Source organism: Carcharhinus amblyrhynchos, chromosome 12 (genome assembly GCF_965287045.1).
Source record: "Carcharhinus amblyrhynchos chromosome 12, sCarAmb.v2.hapA, whole genome shotgun sequence".
NCBI classification, from domain to species: Eukaryota; Metazoa; Chordata; class Chondrichthyes; order Carcharhiniformes; family Carcharhinidae; genus Carcharhinus; species Carcharhinus amblyrhynchos.
In genome coordinates, this window is record NC_137335.1 from 53,022,964 (window position 1) to 53,050,692 (window position 27,729).

General features: G+C 40.6%; 1 protein-coding gene across 10 annotated transcripts in view; it reads right to left on the reverse strand.

Annotated features, from left to right (window-relative positions):
- The window catches only part of esrrga (estrogen-related receptor gamma a), a 265,275-nt gene that overhangs the window by 19,039 nt on the left and 218,507 nt on the right, over nucleotides 1–27,729 (reverse strand). For all 10 annotated transcript variants that reach the window (XM_080200534.1, XM_080200537.1, XM_080200531.1 and 7 more), the window contains one exon: nucleotides 25,555–25,716. In XM_080200534.1, the coding sequence (XP_080056660.1) occupies nucleotides 25,555–25,716 (162 nt within the window). The remainder of the gene's footprint in view (nucleotides 1–25,554; nucleotides 25,717–27,729) is intronic.

The window sequence follows — 27,729 nt, forward strand, 5'->3', positions numbered from 1 at the left end:
CAGCTGAGGCGCAGACAATGGGAAGGATTTTCCAGATTACTGCCCGGTATAATAGGTGATTTGGGGGGGTTGGGGGGGAGGGATGAAAGGATAAGAGAAAGAAGAGAGGAACTGAAATCTATATGATTGCCTAGCTGAGAAGTGCAGCATCAGTTAAGTTACCTAGGCAAATGGGGTTTCACTAGCATTTTTGCTCAATCATTTGACTAAATATTGCCTAGCTACATGTGGGAAGAGACCTATTTAGCTGTAATGCAATATAATACAACAGAGTACAGAAGGGAGAGACGTTTCCTAATAAAAGGAAAAGTGGAGTTTGGTTACACAATGTGCTGCACTGCATAATACCACGGACAGGAGTTTGTCTGCATTAGTGGTAATACATACGCAGAGATTTGGAAACATCTGTTTGAACCCTTAATCCAAGCAACCCTTAGCATTTAGCAAAAAAAAGCCCATAAAGTGAATTCCAAAGCAGCATTCTTTCAGCCTACCTTCAAATATATTTCCAAGGTTCAATACGTATTGAATAATTCTGTTTGCTAAAAGACGGGGAATATGACAAAAAAATAGACAATTTTAACACCTAATCCCCCTGAGTTTGTGTAACAGAGACATACTGATACGTAGACTGGTGCCATTGAGCAGACTGAAGTGGTTTCAGCTTTTATCAGAGGCTGCTTTCATCTCACTGAAACAAGGGATGAAACTCTATGCGGCAGCAATGCTGGATGAAAAAAAATGCATTAACACTGCCATGTTTATCACAATCCATTTAAGAGCGTTATCATTTGCTCTCGAGGCAGACAACTCAAAGTCTATACCAGGATGGTAAGCTGCATGATTCTAATACACCTAATTAGGAATGCGCAGACTCTTAATTGCATACATTAAGACAATTCATAGCGAAGATTAATTCTAAATATACCCAAGCAGCTGTTTAAGATGCCTGGATTACAGTATGGACTGTACTTTTCCACTTAATTAGATATCAAAATTAAGCAGGAACAAGCATTTTGACATGACAGGATTGAACTGCTGCTTCATGTCCCAGAGCTGCACTTAAGTGACCACTAAACAGAGCTGCACAGATGGAGCAACATTAAATGCTGTACTGGAAAGTAATTTCAAATAATAAAATATCAATATTTACATTTTAATTACTCCTACTGAGAATCACTCTGTCATTTGACTATTGCGAGGACAGCATGGGGTAGTGAAATGACATTGGGCTTCTTACTGGGAGGACTATTTTGTTTCCATTAAGGAATGACAAGTGTTCGGAGCCAACAACATCCGGATTTTTTTTATATAAGAGTGACACTATTAGTCCAAACCGGCAGCCAGCATCCGCACAGGAATGTCCAGGCAAGAGTCTGGTGGTGAAACCGGGGAATGGTCATGGTGCGGGGTTGGTGGGGAGCGGGGGGGCACCTGTGCACACTGCTAGTAATGACTTTAATGGAATCAGATAACTCCGAACTAGTGAAACGTTCTAGCTCATTACTTCAAAACTGTGTGATTCTTCCTTTAGCCCCTGGTATAAAAGCTGTTTAGGAGATGCTGACCCCTCTCTAGTCGCTTCTGTGAATTTACTGCGCACAATGCAAAGACATTACTGCACATCCATCACCCTCCCACTTCAAAATAAATATTACTTAAGACCATTTAATCATCAAAACAAGATCCCTTCTTAATGAACAGGATTTCTATTTTGTGGATGCAACCCTTTTAAGTGCTAAGTTTATAATCCTATGCTGTTATTAGTACAAATATTAAAAAAAGATAAAATAAATTGCAAATACCAAAAACAATCTCTATTACAGCATTATCAACTGAAAATGTTACATTCTGATTTGATGGCAATAGCTCAAGAATAGATTTTTAAAGGGTAAAAGACAGGTACTGCTGTATACATATATATGTTTCTTTTTAAATAATCTAGGTAAAGTCTGCCAGATTCTTTCAGTGACAAACAGACATTTTGCATTATTTCCAAAATATATTCACTATTAGATCTACGTTCGGAAATAAAATTTAGGGTTATGGTTAAACAGGAGGAGAATGACTGGATCTGAAAGAGCTGACACAGGTATGATGGGTTGAATGGCTCCTTTCTGCACGGTTCGATAACATTTTACTTATTCATTAGTATCACAAATAGGCTTATATTAACACTGCAATGAAGTAACTGTGAAAATCCCCATGTCATCGTACTCTGACGCCTGTTCAGGTACAATGAGGGAGAATTGAACATGGCCAATGCACTTAACCAGCATGTCTTTCAGACTGTGGGAAGAAACTGGAACACCAGTGGAAACCCACCCAGACACGGGGAGAAAGTGCAGACTCCACACAGGCAGTGATCCAAGCTGGGAATCCAACCCAAGTCCCTGGTACTGTGAGGCAGCAGTGCTCCACTGTGCCACCATGCTGTTCAACATGTGAGCATTTGTTAGGTAATTCACTATAACTGTGTCACCTTTTAGTAGCTATTTTGCTTAAGAAATGATATTTGAATCAACATTGTCCATTAAACAGTGACAGAAGATATACAGCTCACAAATGCTGACCATTTTATTCATCATCCTAATCTACATTATCCAACCAGATCACCTGATTCCCATCGCGCCACAGTCAGCTTTAGGCCTTTATAGCATTACCTTAGGAATAAGACAATGAATATAAACACACACACAAAATCCAATCCTCAACCAGAGTAAATCCAGCCAAAGTGGTAACTAACTAAGTAGTAATCTTTAATTTGGTCACTTCCAATTACCTCTTATCTCGCAGATTATTACCTCGAAAAACTGGACTTCACATACAACTCTTCAACAGGGCAATGTTTTTATTCATTAAACTCTGAATCGCATATTGAAATGTCTTCCAGTGGTTCATGGAAATAGTATTAAAAGTCTGTCATTTGTAATTTTGCAGAAAATGAAAGCAATTAACAGGATAAACTTTTTTTGTAAGCAAAGTTCACTGCTCACTCAGATAGATATCTTTTGTATATATGTTCCACGCAAAAGAAAGGAAAAGCAAACATTTTGATGCATTTTTTTGGCATTCCATTTTCGATACTGATAGAAAGAAGCGCTAAACAGAAACAGTCTTTTTTTAAATGCCTGCATTTTCCAAGTCACTCAAATGCTTATCAGCTATACCAAAAACACTGAATGAGGCAAATAGCGCTGGAAAGCGGCAGATGTGACAAGTCTAATCTGGGGTGCGATGACACTACATTTTGTACAAAATACTTCATTTATGATTGCTTGAGAGGAATTTTCCTTAGTTCAGTGCATCTTACAAATCTAGGCTCAATATATCAGATTCCCTGAACACCCGTCTCCTTCATGCTTTAAAGAAAAGCCACTTCCCCATTTCACAGACCGAGTACCTTTTAATTTCAAAAAAGCCATGGTTCAAAATCTTAATTAATTGTTTCATACTGCTTCAGGATCATTATGCAATGTAATAAAGGACATGTAATTATGAAATTTTACAGCCATTACTGAGGCTGATGGCTCGTATTTCATCATAAGCTTCACCCAATGGCTTTTAGCTACTCCAGTTTCTTTGATGAAGTACAGACAGATCTATCACCCCCAAACAATAACCAGCCCAGGCATCTATAATAGCTACCTACAGATGAAGCAATAGATAAAGATAAACTATAAATCCCCGCACAAATGCAACCACAATGCTTTGGATTGACAAAAGAAGAGGATGAGCTGTCTATGGGAGGCAGCAGCTGTGCATTAGGGCATCCCTCTCCAGCTATCTGTTAGCTGTTCTGTCGTATGTCGTGTTATACTCTTTCTTCTTCCCTCACCAGTCCCCAGTAGATTTGTTCTTGAAGTCTATAGCTCCTTTCAGCTAATTCAGCAATTTTTTAAAAGAACTCCACAGACCCCAAGTGTATGACAGTAACAAATGTGTTGAGAGATGGGGATCCTCGCAAAAGCTAACATTGCTATGAAGGAATGGGCCAACTGTGTATATACTGTTCCTGTTGGGTTTTTTTCTCTTTTTATTAAAAAGTGCTGCAAATATTCCCCTGGTGAACCATTTCTACGTATTAATGCAGTAAAACTTTGGACTCTGAAAGACAAGAAAAGCCTCACCAGTAATTAGAAGTATATATACTTATAGAAGGTATTGTACCATACATCTGTAGAAATTTCATGGAACCTATGAAAATATGTTTGCAAATGTACAACCATATCATTTTCATGATACCCCTCAAATATAAGTTCTCAATCTTTTCCTACCCAACTAGTTTTGCAGCGACACCTCAAAGCAGTCAGGAATACCTGATTATTCCATTAACCCTTCCCAGCATCTCCACAACAAACAATGAACCAAGAAAGAGAGAAAACAAATGAAGCATCTAATATTTATCCAGTACGTGTACCTTAAATGCTGGAAATATTGGGTAAGCAGCAAAAGACAATTAAATAACAGTTCTTTCTAAAAAAGTCCATTCGTAAAGTAATCCTCCTTCCGATGTCTGGTAAAATTAAAGCAGGTTATAAAATATGGATAGCCTGCTTCTTTATTCTCAGATGAGCCACTTGTTCAGTTCATGTGTTTTGTTCTAACTAGAGTAATAGGACAATGGAGCACTTTATGATTTGCCAGCGACATTCAGTTAGATTGGTCACATTATATTCAAATTCTGATTTAAAAAAAATACATTTTGGGAGAAGTTGAGAGCAAGAGTGTAGAACTTTTAAAGGAACTAAAAAGAAATTATTAATGAGTGGATTTTACGAATAGCAATAGAGGCAGAAAACATGGGGTGACTCTCTTTAGGCAAGATAAAACTGCACTGCTTGGCAAACCTAATCTTACACAGTAGTCTAATACTAAAGCCGATGGGCTTTTGTCAGAAATGCCAGTCCCTCTCTGCCCTCGCCCTGGAATCCCTGCTTAGCCTGATGCATTGCTCCCATCTGCTGATGTGCAGAGGTTATAATACTTTAGTAGGCTCAGACAGCTCGTATCCAATTCCATTTCCAAGGCCTGCCAGCCCTGCCTGCTTGCTCTCTGATGGAAAGGATGGCCCATTTGAACAGTTATTGGGGAAAGAAATGGCCATTTCATGCTTGTCTGTGAACTTTGCATGAACTGTGAGGAATAATGTACTGTGATGACAGCCAAGTTATTCCTTACAGTAAATTTGCTGTCTGGAATGAACTGAAATAGTGTTTGGTTTGTGTAATTACGTCCATCTATCTTTATATTCCAGAGGCATATCGCAAATTGAAAATACTAAAAATTGACTGTTCATTCTGATATTTAATGATTGCCAATGACACACCAATGATTTATTGGTTACTTACCGATGTGACACATTTGCATCTTATTAGAAGAAGATTACCATTCCTTGAATTCTGAACACAGCTGATCACGACTGATGGATTGATTTGATTTGCAAATGTAATCAAACTAATAAGAGGGAAAAATGTGCAATAATACCTTGTTTTTCGTCTGGCAATCATTCCCTGCCAACAGGCTGATATCCCTGACTAAGCAGCCTCAGAAAAGCATTTCTTGCCGCTACGCAGACAAAATGCTTCTCTAATGAAAATTATTTTTTCACCCGCCACCTTCTAACTATCTTGGCAATATACTGTCAAGCCAGCTGTGTTTGTTACCGTTTATAAAGGCCATCATCAGTAGCTAGGCTGCTCTAATTTCAAAGCTGTGTTTTTATAAATAAGAGTCTTGTCTAAAAGCAACACTGAATGGAGTGAAAGAGGCAGTATATCATTAGTTCCATCTGCCCGAGTCCATATCCTTATTTTCCTTTAAAAGATAAAAAATAATTGCATGTCTTGACATTACACTCTTTTAAAAAGGGACAGCCTAAACAGAAATTAACAATTCTTCCAGCACTGAAGCTAAGTTCAATGAGCTCCCCATTATCTTCAATTAAAATAAACTGGAAGGCGAGTCAATTTGGATTTTAATGCCATAATTCTAAGTTTATTTGCTGAGGTGAACTATGCCACCCTTGGACAGTTACACAAGGACTACCCCTGCGCAATAACTATATCCTGATTCTTATGCTGTTAACATGCACCAGATGCCTTCAGAAGTAACACTATAGATTATTTATTTGGGGGAGAAAAGGGCACGGGTGCATACCAGTGTATCCTACTAAAACCAACAATTTTTGTTCCTCTTTCTATCTTGCTCATATACTTCGGGAGTAGAAATTCATAGGCACAATGAATTAGGTGACAAGGTGGCACAGTGATTAGCACTGCTGCCTCACAGCACCAGGGACCCCCGTTCAATTCTGGCCTTGGGTCTGTGTGGAGTTTGCACATTAAAGGGGGGGCAGTTCAGAACGGAGTTGAGGAGGAACTTCTTCACTCGAAGGGTGGTGAATCTCTGGAATTCTCTGCCCGTTGAAGTGGTGGAGGCTGCCTCGCTAAATATTTTTAAGAAGCGGGTTGATGGGTTTTTGATAAGAGAGGGGATTAAGGGTTATGGGGAGAGGGCGGGAAAGTGGAACTGAGCCACGACAGATCAGCCATGATCTTATTGAATGGCGGGGCAGGCTCGAAGGGCCAGATGGCCTACTCCTGCTCCTATTTCTTATGTTCTGTGTGGGTTTCCTCCAGGTGCTCCTGTTTCCTCCCACAGTCCAAAGATTGCGGGTTAAGTGGATTGGCCATGCTAAATTGACCTTAGTGTTGGGGGATTAGCAAGATAAATGTGTGGGGTTACAGGGATAGGGCCTGGGTGGGATTGTGGTCGGTGAAGGCTCGATGGGCCAAATGGCCTCATTCTGCACTGTTGGGTTTTAATGGTTCAAAATTTAGGCTGATACTTCAGTGCAGTGATGACGGGGTGCTGTCAGAGGTCATGGGTGAGATTCTCCGGCCTACCTGCATGTGTTTCCCGCCTGCCAGAGGTGGCATGTTGTTTGCTAGAAGCGGGATTCTCTGGGCCTGCCGTTGTCAATGGAAATTCTCATTGACGTCAACCCACGATGGCGGGAAGATCCTGCCGATGTGAACAGCCAGAGAATACCGGCCCATATCTTTTGGATGAGACATTAAACTGAGGCCCGCGCAGGTGGATGTAAAAGATTCAATGGCTCCATTTCTGAAGAAGAGCAAAGGCGTTTTCCCCTGGTGTACTTGTCAATATTTATCAACTAACATCAGGAAAACAGATTATCTGATCATTACCTGATTGCAGTTTCTGCACTTTATTGTTGAAAATTGGCTGTCCTACATTACAATAGTGAGTATGATTTAAAAGTCCTTAATTGGCTGTAAAGTGAATTGGGATGGCCTATGGTTGTGGAAGGCACTATTCAAATACAAGTGTTCCTTTCTTTAGGTGCTTTGTATCAAACAGGTGTACTCGTACAATAGCTCATACAAAGCTCTGATGGAGGGTCATCCTGACTTGAAACATTTGTTCTATTGTTTCTCCACAGGCGCTGTCAGACCTGCTGAGATTTTCCAGCATTTGCTGTTTTTGACCTCATACAGTTTTCAGTTTATGTTCCATATCTGTTCTTTTATTAAAATCTGCTTATATACTAACGCTTGTTTTCTACAGATTAGGATATAGTAGCACTGGACCACACGATGCGTGTTGTGTCAGGTACACGCAATTATGGAGACAGGGTGCTATCAGATTTACGCATCTAAGGGATGTTGAGCTGGAATGGCAGTAGATAAGATACACAAAGCGGAAGGGAAATAGTACTGAAGTCACTGGAAAATAGGAATTCTTCAACAAAACAATAACTTTATTTTTTTCAGGGATATGGATAAATTACTGCTGGGTGAACAGGTTGGTCAATACCTGGTGTGTTATTGGATATTATATGCTATCATAGTCAGTGAATAGGCTCCATTGTTCATGAACAACTTTCAATTGTGACATGGATAGAGTTATAAAAGGCTGACGTAAATATTAAGATCCACTTTAAGTGGAGTTAATTTCAAGGCACTTTATTTGGATAACAACAATAGTGAAACCACCGGCAGTATTTAAATAATCCCAAATTTATGGTCTTTAGTTTCTAGATGTATACTAACAAAATAGAGAGAAACAGTTGATAAGCTTGCATTCAAACAGCACCCTTTATTCTCTCAGGATCTCCCAGAGTGAGCTAATTATCTTTCAACATGTAGAGTAGAGCTTTGGAAGTCCAACATAGTGACCAAAATGGGCCTGCAGTTGTCAGCAGTGTACCTGATTGTGCAGACATCCTAGAGGTAGACTACGTGGAAGTTTGTCTCCACGTATAGATACAAATAAAAAATTACGAGAACGAATGCCATTTGGCCCCTCAGATTGGAGGGAAATCTCTGCCCTATGGATCACTTGAGCCAAGCAGATCAGGGGTTATAGGGAAACGAGGGTATGGGAAAAAGGGGTTATGGGAATGGGGATGAGAAAAATGTCAGCCATGGTTGAATGGTGGAGCAGACTCGATGGGCCGAGTAGCGTAATTCTGCTCCTATGTCTTATGGTCATGGGTGTGACCCTTCATGCTTAACTGGGGCCAGACCAAGTGAACTGGCTGCAGAACAGGCAACCGACCCTAATCCAGCCCACTCCAAGTTTTCCACTGGCAGGAATGCATTGGGAGCTATCCGGGACTGGCTGTAATTCTGATTTCCTGTCTCCTAGGCCCCCATCAAGGTGCTGTGAAACTTCAGCCCATAATCTCTGTTAGGTAGGCAAATCTGATAGCCAATTTGTACACAACAATGTTATGCAAACAGTAATAAATTAGCAGACAATTTGTTTTGGCGGTGATGGTTGAGTGAGAAAGAGATCTTGTGCAGAACTCTAGGAAAACACCCCAACACTTCCAAAAATTGCATGCTGCACTAATAGGGGCAGGCATGTGGGTTTAATGTCACATCTGAAAATTCAACAAGGTAGCAGGCCCAAAGTGCTGCACTAAAGTGTCAGCGTAGATGACACATGTAAGTCCTGAATTGGGATTGGAGTCTACAACTCACTCAGTGAGGCAATCAGATAAGACTGACCTTTAACTCTGCAATGTTAACAGCCACTAATTTCAAACATTTTTAGATCTGAATACACATCACCTCATTCTAACACATTCACTAGCAACCATGCTTTTGTCCAGTAAATGGTAAATAGTCAATGGCATAATGTGTCATTAATGACCACAGTCCAATTCTCCAGGCTTGCACGCCCTGCTACCGCTGCCAGCGAGAACAGAGAGTTTGCCACCCAGCTAAATCTCCATTCACTGGGATTGGGTAATCCCAGCAGCAGACAAGGTCAGAGCATTCAGGCCAAAATGTTTAAAGCCTTCATATTGCAAAGTTAACTTTGTATATCCCATGTTAAATGGCAAATGTAAACCTCAATATCTATGCAATTGGAAATATTCAAACAGAATAATCAAGTTCAAACTGGATTTCCAAACAGAACAACTGAGTTGCACACACAGTTTAAATTAGTATTTTTGTTGCCATTGTGGGATTACTGAGGAAATAGTCTGGATTGACCTAACTTCACAAATGATCTTAGTGTTTATCTTATCGTAGTGTTTAACTCATTGCCATAACTCATTCTCTTCCAGGAATGCCTTCCCTGAAGGAGAACTGCTCTTCTCTCCGACAACAAAAGCTGCTCTCCTGTCCACATGTCCATCCTAGTCCTTTTGCAATGTTCCAGGGAACCCCAATGCTAGCTGGAGGAATAGCAACTCATCTTGAGATTGGGCACTTTTACAGCCTTTCAGACTGAACACTGAGTTTAACAACTTCAGAACATGAACTCTCTCCTTCACCCTTATCCCATTTCCATTTTTTAATTTCATTTTGTTTCTTCTTTTCATCTAATTCATCCCCAATTATCATCCTTTTTTCTCATTTCCATTTTTTCCACTTCTCCATTCCCGTTCTCCATCTTGCAAACCCCCCCCCTCCCTGCTCCATCCCACCCCCACTCCCTTCCCCCTTTCAGAGCAACTGCTTTAACCATCTGTACCTCTGTTCTGCCATTCACATATTCTGATCACCTAATGGACACTTATAGCACCATTCCCAGCCTTCTTCATCCTCATTTACACTCCCTTTATCCAATTACAGCACGCCCTCTCGCCCTCAGAGTATAAATCTCTTGATTGTCTTTGCTCATTGCAAAGAGTCATCCAAATTTGAAAAAATGGCTCTATTCTCTCTTCACAGATGCTGTCAGGCCTGCTGAGATTTTCCAGCATTTTCTGTTTCTATTTGCAAATGATCTACAGGGGAATTAGAGGAGGCTGGTTCAAAACTGCTGACTCCCACTGATAGTAAAGCCACCCTTTCTATTAGCACAGTCCTATCCTCATTCACTATTCTCTCTAGCCAGGTCAACACTTGCTGCAAATGTGCTGACTCATTTTAACACTATACTGGTAATTAATCCTTTCTCATGTAGGTTAAGCAGGTGCAGATCCAACTTAGCTGTGGAAAGCAGTGCATCAAAGGCACATGGAATTATCACTTAGTTATTTAGTTAACTCGATCAGGTCACGCACTTGGACGACTGTACTTCACTTGAACTTCATCCTGCTTCCTCCACAATCATGCAATGGGACTGTGAACTATGAGCTTCCTTGATCTCCGGAAAAGGCACTTGGCATTTGATACGCAACATCCCATTCATTACAGCTACAAGTCACAAGCAGGCTGACATTAACACTGCAATAAAGTTAGTGTGAAATTCCCCTAATTGCCACACTCCAATACCTGTACAGATACACTGAGGGAGAATTTAGCATGGCCAACGTACCTAACCAGCATGTTTTTCAGACTATAGGAGGAAACTGGAGCACCCGGAGGAAACCCATGGAGACACGGGGAGAATATGCAGACTCTGCACAGACAGTGACCCAAGGCTGGGAATCGAACCCAGATCCCTGGCACTGTGAGGCAGCAGTGCTAACCACTATGCTACTGTGCCACCCGTAGCAACTTCTGCTTGGCAGAACAGAAGGAACAATCCCACATGGTCTCATTCTGTGTCACACTAGATTGTCACAATATAGTGGGGAACCAATGGGCAGGGGGTGGGGGTGGAAGTCGGTATTAGAGGGAAAATAGTAAAACTTGGAAATAACCGTTACTGGGCTGAGCTGTTCCGAACTGGTCCTGTGTACCTGAACATGTAACTCCAGGAGTGTTGGTGTCAGTACTACTGGCTTTTCACAATTTTGAACTGCTTTTTTTCCTACTGGTCAGAAATAGGTTTGGATCTTAAGAATTCTGGAAAGGAATAAATTTGTTTTTACACTTGGGTTTGGGATGACTGTACATAATCGTAATCACTAACTAAATGGTGCTGCTCTCGGTAACTTATTATTTCTGAAGAGTGTTCATACGCTTCCTCAACACACAATTATTAGTGGCTCGATTCATATGGTTGATTTCACAGCTTGGTCGCTTGTGAGATCATACACAGTGGTTTCACAGATTTAAAGAACAAAGAAACTGCTGGGGGAAAAAAAACTATAACCAGTGACAGATGCTGAGAAATCCTTTAACAATTTAAAGTTTTATTTGAATTGCATAGCCCGATCAATTTGTGCAGAAGAATTTTTAGAAGTCTATGGGGGTTAAAGGAAATAAATCAATGAACAAATCTGCAGGCAAAAGCAGCCGGAGAGCACGCAACAAAAAAAAGGAATGTTTCTGGAGCAAACAGGCAGCAGAAATGATTACTGTGCACGTAGAGATTTTGATACATAGCCCAAATAAGTTCTACAACTTCTTTTCGTGGTCACAGAAAGGCATGCTTTTTCATTTAACTCTCTGTGTAGCAGCACCATTGTTCGATCAGATTCTTCTTTGTGTGTTTATGGAAATGACTAATTTATGTTGCCTTGTGCAGTTGATAGCTTCTCATTAGCCACGTTACTCGTTCATTGTTTATTTTTAGTTTCAATCAACAATTACAGAAACCCTTTCAAAATTAACGGGGTGATCCAGAATTTTGGCCGCCCTGCCTCCCCTTCTTTAATACTCGAGAGGCCACATCACTGAAGTGGTGGGGGAGTGGTGGGGGTGGAAATGGTGAGAAAAACAGGCAGAGAGAAAACACACACTTTGAGTGAGTGGAACACGTAAGATTGCTGCATAATAAACAGTGTAGCAATATCTAGAACACTTGCTAAGGAGATTGGGCTGCTTAAATTGATGAGTAGCTGATTTAGAAAGGTTTGTTTCAGCTCAGGTGATGACAAGCTCTCTGTGGAATTGAATGTGACTTTACCAGGAACACCCCAGCAGCCACAACCCTCTCCGGCAAGCCTCCATCTGCTTCAACCAATATCCAAATGCATCACTGTCTATCAGGGCCTCAGCACTGACACTCTGGATGTATTGATTAATAGTTGCCCTAAGCTCCTTTTAGCAAATCAAATTTTCACTTTTAGCAAGGATTTCGGTTCTGATTTATTCAGCATAGTGAAATGTATTAAATTGACTTTGACATTCTAGAAAAACGGCTGAAAAACAACGCTTTCAAGTGAAGAGGAAATAGATATAAAAAATGTTTGGCAGTTTGTTTGTTCAGGCTAAGGAGGCGAGTAATATTCCTTTTTTGTTTAATGGAATTCAGAGCTGTCAGAAATCCAAGCTCTTTTACTTCCCTTTCGAAAGGACTGCTGATACCTTGGAAATATACAGGACAATATCCATAAAAAACTTCTTTAACTAATTTCTCTCCTAACACACTTGTTATAGCACAACTATATCTATGATTAAGTAAACTTTTTGTTTAACACTTTGACAATCATAGTGAAATGCCTGCTCTCAAAACCTACATCTGTGCTTACAGACTGCATGCATACCTATATGTAAATATGAAATGATTTGAAGTTCTAACTTATTCCCATCAACACAAAAATTGTGATTATTCTGAGTTGCACTGAAACCCAGTAAGAAGCAAAGAGAAATTCAAATTTCAGAACAGGAATATCCTGCAATATGTTCCAGCTCTAAAAACAGGAATAGAGCAGAAACACAATTCATTGACTTTCATGCAACGTGCACCAGGGAAAAAAAGCATTTATGATTTAATTGAACAATTTGCTTGTTTACTGACACAATGAAATCAAGGTTTGTGAAACAAAATGGCATTCTTCTTCCAAGTAAAGAATGCTTACCTGAGCAGAACTTGTGACATCTTTACCTTGGAGGCCAATGATGAAAAAAGGTTTTCAGAAATTAATATTTTTAAAATTGAACAGCTGATTTGAGAACTATTTTTGGATTCACTACACTCCTTTGAGCATTGCTGAAAAATCTGACACATGGAAGCTTGTCACCTTGCACTCATGGGGACACTTCACAAGAACGTAAATGTAGGGAGAGAATAACAATTTGTACTATATGACAAGAGAGTGCTAATTGGTTGGCAAGTGGACTCTGATTGCACTAGTTGATGGTGACTGATAGTTAACTGCCAAACATTGTTTGAAATTTAAACCACGCAGTTTGTCCCTGACTGATCAAGGCATTGTTCTGAGGAATAAATCAGCAAATGGCTGTCACTTGTTTTATTTAGCTGTAACGGGCACAATGTGAGCACATGTTCTTTCTGTCTGCAAAGAGCAGGACCCTGTGTATATATTCGTAGGGCCCTATTCTTTGCATACAAAAGTAACATGTACACACATTGCATCTGCTTCAGCTAAACAATATAAGTGACACCCATTTGTTGACTCATTCCTTTGAGCAATGCCTTGCGCAATCAAGGTCAAAATGTCTGGTTTAAATTTCAAACAATGCTTGGTGGTTAACTGTAGGTCATCATCAACTGGTACATTTTCCATGACAATGTCTTTGTCAACCACTGTCTATTTGTCAATCAATCAGCATTCTCTGCTTATATAGTCAAAATTGTTGTTTTTCCCTTGTATTCTTATTCTTGCCAAGTGCCCTGATGAGTGTAAGACAAAAAGCTTTGACATGTCCCTTTTTTCAGCAATACTTCTTTAATTGTGCTTCAGAAAATTCAGCACTGATTATTAAACAAAAAATTGATTTCTACTTTGATCAGACCATGCAAGGGTTAACTGCTAAGACTTATTTCTATCGGTCTTCCCCAGCATTAACCTGAATTTGACCCTTTTGTTGTCTGATCTTTTTCACTATATCAATGCCCAACATTGCAGTGATTTTTGTACTGTTGGCATTCAGCATCAGTTGTAGTTATACTGTGGTTGATGCATACACACATTTCCAATGATAAAGAGTCTACTAATGAGCTCTTTTCAAAGTTCACTGGCAGCTAGGGTCCAATGAGCAGCACTCTGTGCATATTAGTATACATTTGTGATAATTCTGTCATCCCTGCTCAATAGTGGTGTGAACAGAGAGAAGCCATGGGTAGGTAGTTGAGCTGCAATTAAAGGTGCAACTGCACAAGATTTGACGCATCAGTCTCCCGTCAGCATGGTAAAAAAATCTAAATTTACATCAGTGAATGTAAGTTGTGCTTTTACTTGTCACTATAGACAGTAATTACACCCATCCTGATTAATAATAACTATCAAACATTTTAATCAGATAGGTGAAAATTTCTGTTTTGCTGCTTCTAAAATCGAAGTGTGTTGTATAGTGAAATTAGCCTCCGGAGGGGCTAATGCATCTCAAATAAAAATAATCCATTAAGACTCAATTCAAATGTCATCAGTTCCATGGCTGCATACTGTATAGCAAAATGAGTAAGCATGTTGTTTGATGGCTTATGGGTTCAACTTCACAGCGTAGTGGCACTCCAAATAGACTGTGCAATGAAGTATTATAGACCAACATTTTCTAACTTGATTTTCCCAATAACAACCCAAGCTTTGGAGATGAAAAACTTTCCTGTTGGGGAGAAGGAAAAAATGGAGGTCAGATCAACCCCATTCAACTCCTGTGACTGAGCACAGACTAACATTGATGGAGGTTGTGGCCACGCATGAAGGCTTAGTATGGGAAGAAGTGGAGGAAGAAAAAGAAGATAATGAATCTTGATGTGTTGGAAAGATATGCAGGGAATGTTTGTACCTAACATTTTTCATATAAAATTGTGGTCTGGAATTTGCAGTTATAGAAACATAGGAACCAGAAACAGGAGTAGGCTATTTGGCTCATCAAGCCTGCTCCACCATCCATTTTGATCACAGCTGAAATTCAATATCCTGATTCCCCCTTCCCCCCATACCTCTTGATCTTATTCGCCCTTAGAGCTAAATCTAATTTCTTCTTGAAATCAGACAACATTTTGGCCTGAACTACTTTCTGTGGTAATGAATTCCACACATTCACCACTCCCTGGGTGAAGAAATTCCTCCTCACCTCAATTCTAAAAGGTTTACCCCTTATTCTCAAATGATGACCCCTAGTTCTGGACTCCCCCACCATTGGGAACATTCTTTCTGAATCTAACCTGTCTAACCCTGTTAGAATTTTATAAGTTTCTATCAGATTCCCTCTCACTCTTCTGAGTTCCAGTGAACATAATCCTAACCAATTTAGTTTCTCTTCGCATGGGCAGATCTGCTATCTCAGGAATCAGCCTGGTAAACCTTTCGCTGTACCCCCCTCTAAAGCAAGATGTTAGTAAACTGTCAACATTCACCACCATTATTCTATTGAAACTTATGGAAACTTCTTGAGTCAGCACATGCGCAGTTAAACACAGAAACCCCAAATTTTTATCTGTGATCACTGATTCTACATTAAACCATAAGTTGGCTATTGAAACTTGCGCAGGTGCAATGCTGAACTGACCAGAATTTATTGTTTTAGGCACTTAAAATTCCCCCAAAATGTTCTTGTTAATGAGACATAACTGTTTTTTTTAAGAGTCATACTAAGTCATAGCTATTGCTGAAAACCTCTCTGGTCCTGGAAGGTTAGTTTTATATTTGCAAAATGTCAAATTGTTCCATTATGATTAAAATTTCATAGCTCTTCAATCTAATAAAAAGTACTTTTTAAAGTCTGTTTATGATACTACAGTTTCTAATATGCATGCCCCAATCTTCATTTCAGTCTTTATAAAATGTATAAAAAGTAAAGGATAATCAGTGCATTTTACTTCCTGCTTTGCCATTCCATGAACTCTTTAATATGATGCCGGGAAATCCCCTTCACCTGGCACCCGAGTGACAGTGACACCGGAACAGATGAAATCCATGACACAGAGACTGTTAGATCCTTGTGGGCAGCTGGCTGCTAAATCCAAGCCACAAGCTTGACTTTTTATGGCAGAGCTACTGTTAATGCTGTCATTACTTTCATTCTGTTATTGCTGTTCAGATCCTGTAAGCTAAAACCCACTAACAACCCTGTGGGCCATACAGTGGCACATCTGCCTCACAGTGCTAGGGACCCAAGTTCAATGTGTGACTGTCTGTGTGGAGCTTGCAAGTTCTCCCCTTGTCTGTTTAGTTTTCTTTCGGGTACTCCGGTTTCCTCCCACAGTCTAAAGATGTGCAGGTTAGGTGGATTAGCCATGGTAGATATGCAGAGTTACAGGGATAGGGAAGGGTTAGGTCTGGATAAAATGCTCTTTCAGAGAGTCAGCACAGGCTCGATGGGCTGAATAGCCTCCTTAGGGATTTTATTTTATTCTAATTGTCTAACATGCCAAACAAAGCCCCTTCTTACAAAAGACAACTCAGTCACTCGAGTTTCTTACTCAGGATTTAAAATGAATTACTGTATTTCATGGATAAATATTTGAAGAAGAGAAAATTGTCAGTGTATGGGGCCAGAGCAGCGGATCAAAATAATCAGATAACTGGCATTGACACGATGGACTGAATAGCCACCTTCAGTGCTGTATGATAGCATGGTTTGGAATGAACAGTTTATATCCTTCCAGTCTCTAACAATCACCATCTTTTTCTGAAGGGGAGTATCATGTAGCTTTTCAAAGAAAAACGCTCAAGAATTATCTGATAATATCCTTTTGCATTTGTTGAGTTTTTGAAAAGGCTTGTTTAAGCATTGAGTGCAGTTATCATTATGTGAAACTGGCTGGGAAGAATAATTGCGCTTTGCAGTACAAATGAACCAAATTAAAACATACAATTAAAATTATATGATTACTGGAGCACCCTGGTAAACTACTTCATGCACTGATGATAAATGAACTGCTTCATGTGGTTGGGCTCAATAATGTTTCGAAGCCTGTTCTTCTGATGTAATCACATTTGAAACAACAATATGAAACAGAGACAAAGGATGCACAATAATAGGACATTTACGCTGATCATATTTCAGACAGGGGAGAAATTCATCTCAAGTGGAAGTGCTGTGCAAATGAGTGGATAAAACTAAATGTATGGCCAAAGAGGTCAGTGTGGCATCCATTTGCCACAATTAGGCCACAGGCTTCCTCAACTGAGGGGAGCATGGTGGGGGAACGGTGGATCAGTTCGTTCAGTTGGGTAGCTGGCTAGTGAGTGGTTCAATATGCCACCATCAGCATGGGTTTGATTTCAATTCCAGTTTAGGCAGACTTGGGATATTTGTCTCCTCATTCTGCCCGAAAGTGGAAGACAATGGTAAACCATCACTGGGGGAAATAAAATGCCAAGAAAACAGCTCAGGATGAAGCACCAGCAGGCACTAGCCAAGGGTTTGCCTGCAGACAGAGTACATTTGAATGAATGAACTTTATTTTCTATGTTTCTATATCAAGGAATATGGGGTGGGGTGGGGGGGTGTGGTGGTGGGGGGAGAGGCCGAATCAGGGTATCGAATGTGATGGTCAGCCATGATCAGAATGAATGGCAGAGCAGGCTTAAAGGGCCGAAAGGCCTATTCCTACTTCTATTTACGATGTTTCTAACTTTATCTGCTTGAAACTGGGGACACAGTCAGGCAACCCAATGAAGCACACCGACCAGAATCTGACCAATTCTAGCCAACTCTAACACAAAGATAACCTGCAGCAATTTTATAAAGTTAGGAGGAGCACATCTGATCCTCTTGACTCTGCCAAAATAAAAAATATTTAAACATTTTCTTACCCTTTTGGAATAACTTCCAATGGTCCGTTTAAAGATCACTGGTTAGAATAAGCAAGATTGACTTCAGTGGAACTCAGTGGAATGTGTGTAGAACAAGCTCTGTCTATCTCGTGCCCAATTTGTGCCTATGAGGACTGGCATGTGAGGAGACAGATTTGTGCACTTAAGCCACCTACTGCATGTTACAGGTGGGGCAGCCTAGAGACTCAGAAGTTACAAGCTTTCCAATTCTCACTACTGGTAGAAAACGGCAAGCTGAAATCCATTCCGCAACATTGACTAAACCCTCACAAAATGTGTGCAATGATGTTGAATTTCTCTCCCTAGGTATTGCTTTGCCCTTAAGTAGCAGTGGATACAGTGATTTCAGTGAAATACTTCTGTGAAATATTTAAGATGTTAAAGACTTTGGAGAGTAATCTGTGAGCAAAAAAAAAGTTTCAAGACCTAAAGGTTCAGAGAATACCCTGAAGAGGATGTCAGATGGTTTTAGTGTGTCACAGTAGTTGAATGCATCTTACACAGGGCAAAGGAAGATACTAGTTCTTTTAACACGGGGATGAAGCATGATGTGCTGTTATAGCAATGCTTGAGTAAGCACCTCCAGTAGTTTGTTAATGTGGTAACACGTGAATATTCTAATCCAACACAAAGTGTAACAATACATCTGACTGCTGCATTGATAATCTTTTTATCATATGTGTGAAACCTAGCTTCAACAGACGATTCAGCCTACATTACTCTCTCGTCCATTCTGTGCGTCTTACAATAGACTGGATGAAGCGAAGTGTGGAACTACCACAGTATCTACATAAAAGAGATTAAAGCCGACAGAATTCCATTTTACAGCTCAATCATATTGTGTTAGCATGCGCTTATCCAAGCACGTACAAAATTGAAAGAGAGAATAAAGAAGGCAGGCAGATAGGAGGCAGAATGGGAAGCATGGGCAATTTCAGCGAATATAAAAGGATGCTAATGGTGGGGGCCCTGTCATAGTAAAGGGCTATTAGGGCACAGCCTCCGTCTCTTGTACCCACTCATTCCACTCTAACTTGAAACGACTGAAGTCAAGTGCTGTCTAATTTCATTGTGCTCTTTGTCAGATAAGGACTGTTCAAATTTCATAACGTCCCGCTTTCTGTTCAGCTGCTTTATTAGCATGTGTAGCCTAATTCTATTTACTGATAAAGTCGTTTTATTTTTTCTTTAAATATTTGCCTCTGTTGTGGACACAGCTGAGTTAAGCGCTTTGTGATACAGAATTAATCAAAGCAATTTCTTTGGTGCTCTTTCTTCACATCAGAAGAGCTGATTTTATCATAAGCCAATTCTTAATTCACGATCACTGTTAAATAATATTTCATCAGTGGTTATGTGGCTCACACGTTGGTCTCTTGCCTTGGTAACATTCAGAATTTAAACGATGCCTTTTTTTCTCCAGTTGAATTTGCAACTGTGCTTTTTTACATTTTTGTGTTTATCCAGCATGTGACAAAAGGCACCTGCTCGCTCGAAAAATGCTAAATTGCTGGGATTAAATTTTGCCCAACCCTCACTTCTAAAAGACGGTTGGCTGTTGGGATGCTCAGATCAGATTTCTAACTACCTTTCGCTTTCGGGTAAAGGTTATGTTCGCTAAGTCAAATGCTAGCATTACCAGAGAGTGGAAGAGTTTTCAGTCAAGCACTTCCAAGACAAAGCACAGCGAGGATTAATTCAGGATCAAATTCCCAATTCACTGCTCCATTAAAATGCCACAAAATCAACCTGAAAAGAGCAAAACCATACAAAAAACAAGCAACTTGGATTCAAACTGGTTCACCAAAATGGCAACTTTATTTGTTAGCTATGCCAATGAGTAGAGAGCTCAGTTGCAGACACTGCTGTAAATTCTGACATCTTGCTTACTTCTTATTGATATTTTCGGGGGCGATCTTGCCAAAAAAAATTTGAAGTGCTAACCAGTGTAAAAATGGGAGAGAGTCACGCTGTTTTTTTGGGCGAGTTAGAAATGCAATCTTACTACACTCTGAGGAAAAAATGGAGCAAGACCTATTTCTTGCCAGCAGGAGAGAAGGGTGGGACCTAAGCTGGCCCAAAATCCAGCAGCACAGAGCAGAGGGCACCACTGTGCATGCGCAGGATGCGCAATATCACCCCTTGATCCCAGTTGCAGAGGGCACAGCATACCCCTGTCTGCCTTACCTTAGGCCTCAGCCCCCCCACCCAGTAGGCCCTGCCCCTTAGCCCATCCCCGGCACTACCTGGTGCCCGAAGTGCACTGCCAATGTGCCAGGCTGGCAGTGCCTGGGTGCACTCCCTAAGGGGCACTACCCCGCCCCCTACTTCCCAGTTGGAGGGGGCTTCAATGGCCCCTGGTCCTACTGGTGAGGTCCCTGGGCTCAACCGTAATATTTAAATTCTACTTACCATTGAATTTAAATATTCTAATCAGCCTCACGTCTTTTTGGGCGCGAGGCTGATCTCACCGGATAGCCCATACTGGTAAGATCGCAAGAGGCGAGAAATCAGGCGCGAACCCAATTTTTCAGCTCTCTTGCGATCTTACCAGCTCACTCTGCCGGGCCACCAGCAGGGCGATAAGGTAAGATCACCCCCTCAGATTTCGATGGTATTTGCAAATCAGGATGGCATCAGGCCAACCTGTCCACTAATCAGTATAGAAAATACAGGCATAACTAAAGGTATTATCTTTAGACAATGCCTTACCTGCTGGAGACCTTCGTACTCATGTAGCAAAGCTGACGAAAAGTTATCAACCAATCAAAAACCAAGGTGAGATCAAGGGCAGGATTTTCTAGTCCACCGGAGGACCTTTCAGTGGTCCATCCAATTGCCTGCCTCATTCCCTGTGGCATCATTACATGTCACTAAAGGATCACCAGATTACTTCAAACAAAGGTTTCATTCTTTTAAATAATTCTTTGAAATGTTTTATGCCTTCATGCCCTACCATCACATCATAACACGTTCAAACTGAGCCACTTCAGATCAGCCATGATCTTATTGAATGGCAGGCAGGCTCGAGGGGCTAGATGGCCTACTCCTGCTCCTACTTCTTATGTTCTTAAAGTCAAATTGCTCTGTGATGCCAAATACAAATTGTTAAATACCGTGGAATTATAGATGGTTTGTTCAGTTCTAGAGAACTAAAATCATGTCACTTTTGGTTCACGATGGTAGGGATAGATGATGAGAATAACCACTCTTGATGACTATTGGAGCACTTCACATGACAAGTTACCTTCACAAATAATTTTCTCCTGTCAACGAATATTGCTGTAATTCCCATGTTCAGCTGTAGTTACAAATAAAATATAACCTGCCAATGTTTTACACTTTTTGTGGTGATGTCGTATTGCTGGATTAAAGCTTAAATTAGAATATGAAGATATTTTAGTACAGCTACAACAGGTACTTAAGTCACCTGCGGAATTTTCAGCACACCCCACTGCATGTTTCTCAACAGCAGGATGCAGCCCACCATTAGTCAATGGTGGGGTCTTCTGGTCTCACAGGTGTCAATGGGATCAGCCCATTGAATCTAACACCTGCCTTGGGAAAACCACACTGATAGCAGGACCGCAAGGTAATTGTGTGAGAATGGGAAGAGAGAATGGATAGATAGAAAGTACAGTCCTATCCAGCGAGGCAACAAGAGGTGTTGTTGGGGAATGATGAAGTCAACCATATCGAAGGTTGCAGAAAGATTGAGAAGGAAGAGGAGAGACAATTTGCTTTTATTGCAATCAAACAGGGTGTCATTCATGACTTTGCTAAGAAATGCGCAGCAGTGAAGGAAACTGAAGTGGAGGGATTCAAGCAAGTTACTCCGACCCCTTTCACTCTGCTCTTTTTCCTCTAAATTTTATCGTTCATATGCTTATCTCAGTTATTCAATGCTTCTGGTTCTTTGAGTTACTTCAGTGGTCTCCACAAACTGAGTCATTTTCCTTTGGAAATGGCTGGGACCAAAAGTGGAGAAGTTCAGATGAGGAGAATTAGGGAAAAACTAAGGCATTTTGTCCAAAATTGCTGTATTTTTGTTTGTATTCATAAGTGGTAAGATTGATTCTTTTGGGAAATTACAGACTGTGCACCTTAGAAATGTTTTTGCAGCAATGTGATTATATTAGAAGCCTTTTGAATACTGATGCAGGTTCATGATGTTCAACAGTCACAAAACAGGGTAAATAAATAAAGTAATCAGTTGAAGTTGACAAGTTACTAGGGCTGGATGTATTGCCTCCAAGGATACTAAGGGAACTAGTGGAAATAGCGAAAGCATTGGTCATAATCTTCAAATCTTCCTTAAATATGGAGTTAGTACCATAAAATTTTAATGGTACGCCATAGTTCATGAAAGGGTGTAAGGACGAACCAAGCAACGACAGGGGAATCAGGTTAATCATAATTCAGAACCAAATGAACAGTTGGACAAAGGTGAATTAATTAACAAGACAGCAATGACTTGTTACAGGTAAATTGTGTTTAACTAATTTGATTAAGATTCTTGAAGAAATAACCGAGGGGGTTGATGAGGGTAAAGTGACTGATATGGTGTACAATGGACATCAGAAAGGCATTTTGTAAAGTGCCACATAATAGGAGTCCACAGAATGAACGGAACAGGAGTAACAAGGAAATAAAATTAGCAGAGTGACAGGAAACAGTGAGTAGTGGTAAACAGCTGGTTTTCAAAATGGAGGCATATAGTAGGGCTCCATGGAGGGAGGTGGTAGGGGGGGAGGGAGTTAGTGTGTTTCCGGATATATATTAAAGACTTAAAGCCGGCTGTGCAGTTCACTATTTCAAAATTTGCAGATGACACAAAACTTGAAAGTATGATGACACCTGTGGAAGTTAGTCACAAATTTCAAGAGATCAGTAAAATGGGTGGGCAAATTGCAGGTGACATTTAATGTACAAGGAGTGTGAAGTGATTCATTTTTGCAGGAATATTGAGATGAGGAAATATAAAGGCACAATTCTCAAGGGAGTGCAGGAAGAAAGGCATTTGAGGGTATTTGTGCACAAAACATGAAAGGTGGCTGAGAAGGCTGCTAATGATGTATTTTGGTTCATGGGTTTTATATAGAGGCCTAGAATACAGAAACAAGGAAGTTATGTGAAAACACTTTTTCAGCCTTAACTGGAGTATTGTGTCCAGTTTTGGGACACCACATTTTGCAAAGACATCAACGAGGGTGCAGAACAGAATGAGGTCAATGGTTCCAGCGTTGAAGAAGCTAAGTTATATGGACAAGGTAGAGCAGCTAAGACTATTCTCTTTGGGGTACAGAAACTGAAGAGTAGGTTTGATAAAGGTGTTCAAAATAATGAGGGGCCTCAACAGACTTCAAAGGGAGAAACTGTTCCTGGTTACTGAAGGGTAGAGAATCATAGAGCACCAATTTAAGGTGATGTGCAAAAGAGGAAAACCTCTTTGTTGCAGTGAGTGGTTAGGATCTGGATTAGCCTGCCTGAGAGTGTGGTGAATGCTGAGTCAATCATGGCTTTCAAAGAATATTGGACAATTATCTGAAGGAAAAACAATTGCAGGAAAAGGTGGGGGAAGAGGATTAGGTGAGTGGTTCTTTGAGAGAGTGCTGTAATCATTCAGTGGTTGTTTATGCAGAAATATTGTTGCAAGTCTGCCAAGAGTTGGTAAAATTTGCAGGTTTTGTTTCATTACAGAAAAACAAAATAGCATCCAGTATAACTCAGTAATGCAGCACTAACCTAGTAATAGTAACCCTTAGACTTATGTTCACATAGTGAAATAGCGGCAATCTTTTTTTTGACACTCCAGACATCTCTTTTCCAAAGATTTAAAGGGAAGAACTTTTAAATGCCTTGATAACCTGGCAGCTCCCTTCGACGGTTGCTTTTGACCATTTTGATAGTTAATTTTAATAGGTCTGTTGTCAGTTCCAATTAACTTGACATTAATGAATTTATGCACTAATGCCTACTTGTAACAATTTCAATGGACAGCTGAACTTCACCAAAGATGTCCCGGGACCAGATCAGAAGTGGCATCTTATCTCTCCGAAGATATATCTGGGCTATCCAAACTAATTCACAAATTTCAGACCTGTTCTTACCAGATCTAATTCTGGACACTTGAGACAGGATTTTCTGCACTCCCCCCACCCCACCCGCAATCCCCCAAGTTGTTTACTGACAACAGAGGCAGCCTATCATTGGCTGCTAGCAGGAGCTTCTGGTCCTGCTGAAGTCTACAGTGTTTTGCATGACCTGCTCGTTCTGCCACCAGGGATCGCCTTCGATGGGACTGGAAAGATCCCCCCCGACCCCGGTGGGAGGGCCATAAAATCCCATCCTTCGTACTTGACACACCCGGCTCAGCAGAATCCCACTTAAGTGGAGGAAGCTAATGGTTTAAATGGCCTCTGTTAACCACGCATGCCTTAAACATGCCCCACACCCAATCCCCATCCTGCAAAAATGGAAACTGCCACTTTTGGAGGGAGGTGTATAAGGGGAGACTTGGGGATTTGGGGCATTTCTTCAACTGTTTCTGTGATGGAGAGCCTCTCTGCCGTGTTGAAAGTCTGGGCCATAGCTTTCCTCAGCTCGATCAGAGCCACAAGTCAGAGACACAGCAAGTGTACTGTACAAATGAACATTGCCAAATAAATCTTGATTACATCAGAAGTGTGTTAACTAGTCATGCTCATTTAGCTGAATAACTTGATAACAGTGAAAGCTGACCCACTTGAAAGTTTTCATAATCCACAAACCAGAATGAAGATTTTGATCAGAGAGATACCTGAAATCTCCACACCAGGAGTGATCTTCATGTTTCCCAAGGTTGGAAGAGGCAGTCTAGCCACTACACCCCCATCCCAGGAAGAGTATTGAGGTCAACCACTTGTGCCCAGCCAAACCCCAGGACCCTTGGGGAACTCTGCCGCTGCAGCCTGGCAGTGTCAGAGAGGCACGTAGGAACTGCACCTCCCTTCCTGATGCCACCACCCCCCACCCCGCACCACCCCCACCCGCCAGTCCCCCAACCTTGGGGTCCACCGTGCCTGTTCCACAGTTCTCATGAGCAGCACCAAAGCCCACCCAGTGCAGATGCCACTGGCGAAGCGAGTGGCTGGCGGGAGAGCTTTGAACTGGGCTTCAGCCTGCTAATTACGTTCAAATTGGCAGTCTTTCATAATCACTGGGTTCTCACCTGGTCTAGGTGACAACCTGATAGGGGCTCGTGGGGACAGCGGGGAGAATGGTGACACATTTGATGTCTATCGGGAATATCACTTTAGCCCTCATGTCCCTTTCAACGGACACTGGGATTCATACCAGCAGCAATAAAGACCAGTGACCCCACCCACCGCCATAACATCTTTTTTGTGGCTTCCCAATTGTGGAAAATTCAGAACCATACACAAAGGTAAAATGCGTTTCATGGCATGCTTGACAGCCGCTTTGGTGTGGTTTTCTTTTTGTACCTGGAATATGCTTTGCCCATCCAATGATGACCACTAGCTCCCGATCAGCCAAGTCGCACAGTGTAGTGAGGGCCTTGATGTCACTCTCCGGAATGGTGGGATCGGGCATGGCGTAGATCTTCTCTGGCTCAGCCACAAGCAAGTGTGAGACAATCTTGTTGACTGGAATAGAAGGCCGGGGCAAAAGAAAGAAGAAATGCTTGCGTCAGTTTAGACAGCCTCATCACTCAGGGAATTGAGTAGCTGCAAGCGGTATCTCTTGGTAAATCTTATTTAATGTTGCCTTAATTAGAATCAATACAACCCAATTTTCATCAGAAAGGCTTTGTTATGCACAAATAATCAATCAGGATCCAGAAAATCTCTTAGCCTACACCCAAGGTACAAGACATACTGCACTTCCTGACACAAGTTGAAAATTGACCATATATTTTATAAATGTGTGTTTTGTTTTTAAGAAAAAGCTGTTAATTAAATAAACTACTGAAAATTAACACAACAGCTCTTCAATAACAAGTAATGATCGGTGAATGTTGAGGCTATCCAAAATAAGCACACAGAACAGTGCAATCTTATTCACGTTCAGATGTCTCGCGGAGTGGAAAGAATTGTATTAAAAGGTCAAAAATTAGAATTTAGTAAAGCCCAATCCTTTTAAGCTAAGTCTTTTTTTAAAAAAAGTAAGTTTTAAATACATTACCTAGCAATTTTAACAAGGAGGGGGAGGGGTGATTTTATGCATGTCTCATGTCAGGTTAAATCTGACCATGGATATCTCCGATGGTCTGTATGGGTCTTTGTACTTTACAACAAGTCGCGGTGGTTAGTCGACTGGTATGATAGACAGTCATTATAATTAGTGAAAGATAGGAAAATGACCCCAGATTTTAAAAATAACGCAATGGCACAGAAAATCATGGGCTGCAATATTCATTTATTGTCAGAAAACATTTTAGAATCCATATGTTCTGAAAAGGAAACTTGCTCCGATTTTTTTTCTATATATAAAATCTAGGGTAAGCTTAAGATGTTGTCCAATCCAGTGAAGTAAAAGGTGAATTTATTATTCAGCCATTCGTGTGTGTTCTGCCCAAAGGCAGGTCCTCAGCTCATTGTCCATTGATGTTTTACCTTGAGCCGCTTTTCTTGGCAGTTTTTTGTCAGTGGTACCATTGCCTTCCACGCTCAGGTGTAGGGTGCAAAGTCTACCTCAGGCAGAGCGGGAATTAAACCTGAGCTGTTGTCATTATTCAAAACCACATGCCAGCCATCTAGCCAATTGAGCTAACCCAGCATAAATGCACTTCACTTTTATTAACTTAGTGTTGTTTCCCCTGGAGTCCACTAAATTACGTTCTTGTATATTTCCACCAGGAAATCTGACAGATAGCATACACACCCTTAACAACTACACATATCTACTTTGAATGTTTAAGATGTATTAAATAAAGCCTTGGTTTAAGTCAAAGGGAAAAAAGCTAAAGAGTTTATCAGGATTCATCATGTCAACTATTTAAAGACTTACATACTACACATGTTCTGCCATTTGGATATCAGTCTTAAAAATTAGGTTCTGATAGACAAGACGTCATTGCAAAATATTAATACAATGTAATTCACAGAAATGTAAATGCGACTAGGATGTTTCATCAATGCGGAATATTACACATAGTGCCCACTCTTGTAAAAGTGTGAGCTCTAGTCCGATTAGCATCTGAAATTCCATGAATTGCTTTCAGCTATACTTAATTATTTATTATTTAATAGAAGAAATGTGCTGGAAAATACAAACAGCCACTGACTTGTCCATGGTTATGCCCAATTGTGCTGAAAAGACACACAAAGCCATGCATTAAATTCCTCGTAGTCTAAAGAGGAATTATTAATATGGGTCCATACAATATGTGTGTTTTGATGTGCTTGCCAATATAAAGAAATGTAGTCAACTCAAAATAAATCATCTAATTATTGAATGAGTGTTGCAACATAAGGTTGATGATATTTTGTGCCATATCTATTCTTTACAGTCTTCCTTAACAGTCAAATAAAAGAGAAAGGAGAGAAAGCAACCAAAATTTAAGATACACTCTTTTGATGGCAAAGTCTCATCATAAAAGCTTAAAGATTTAAAAAGACAATATCCAGCTTATGCAGGATTTGTAATCTTCATTCTAG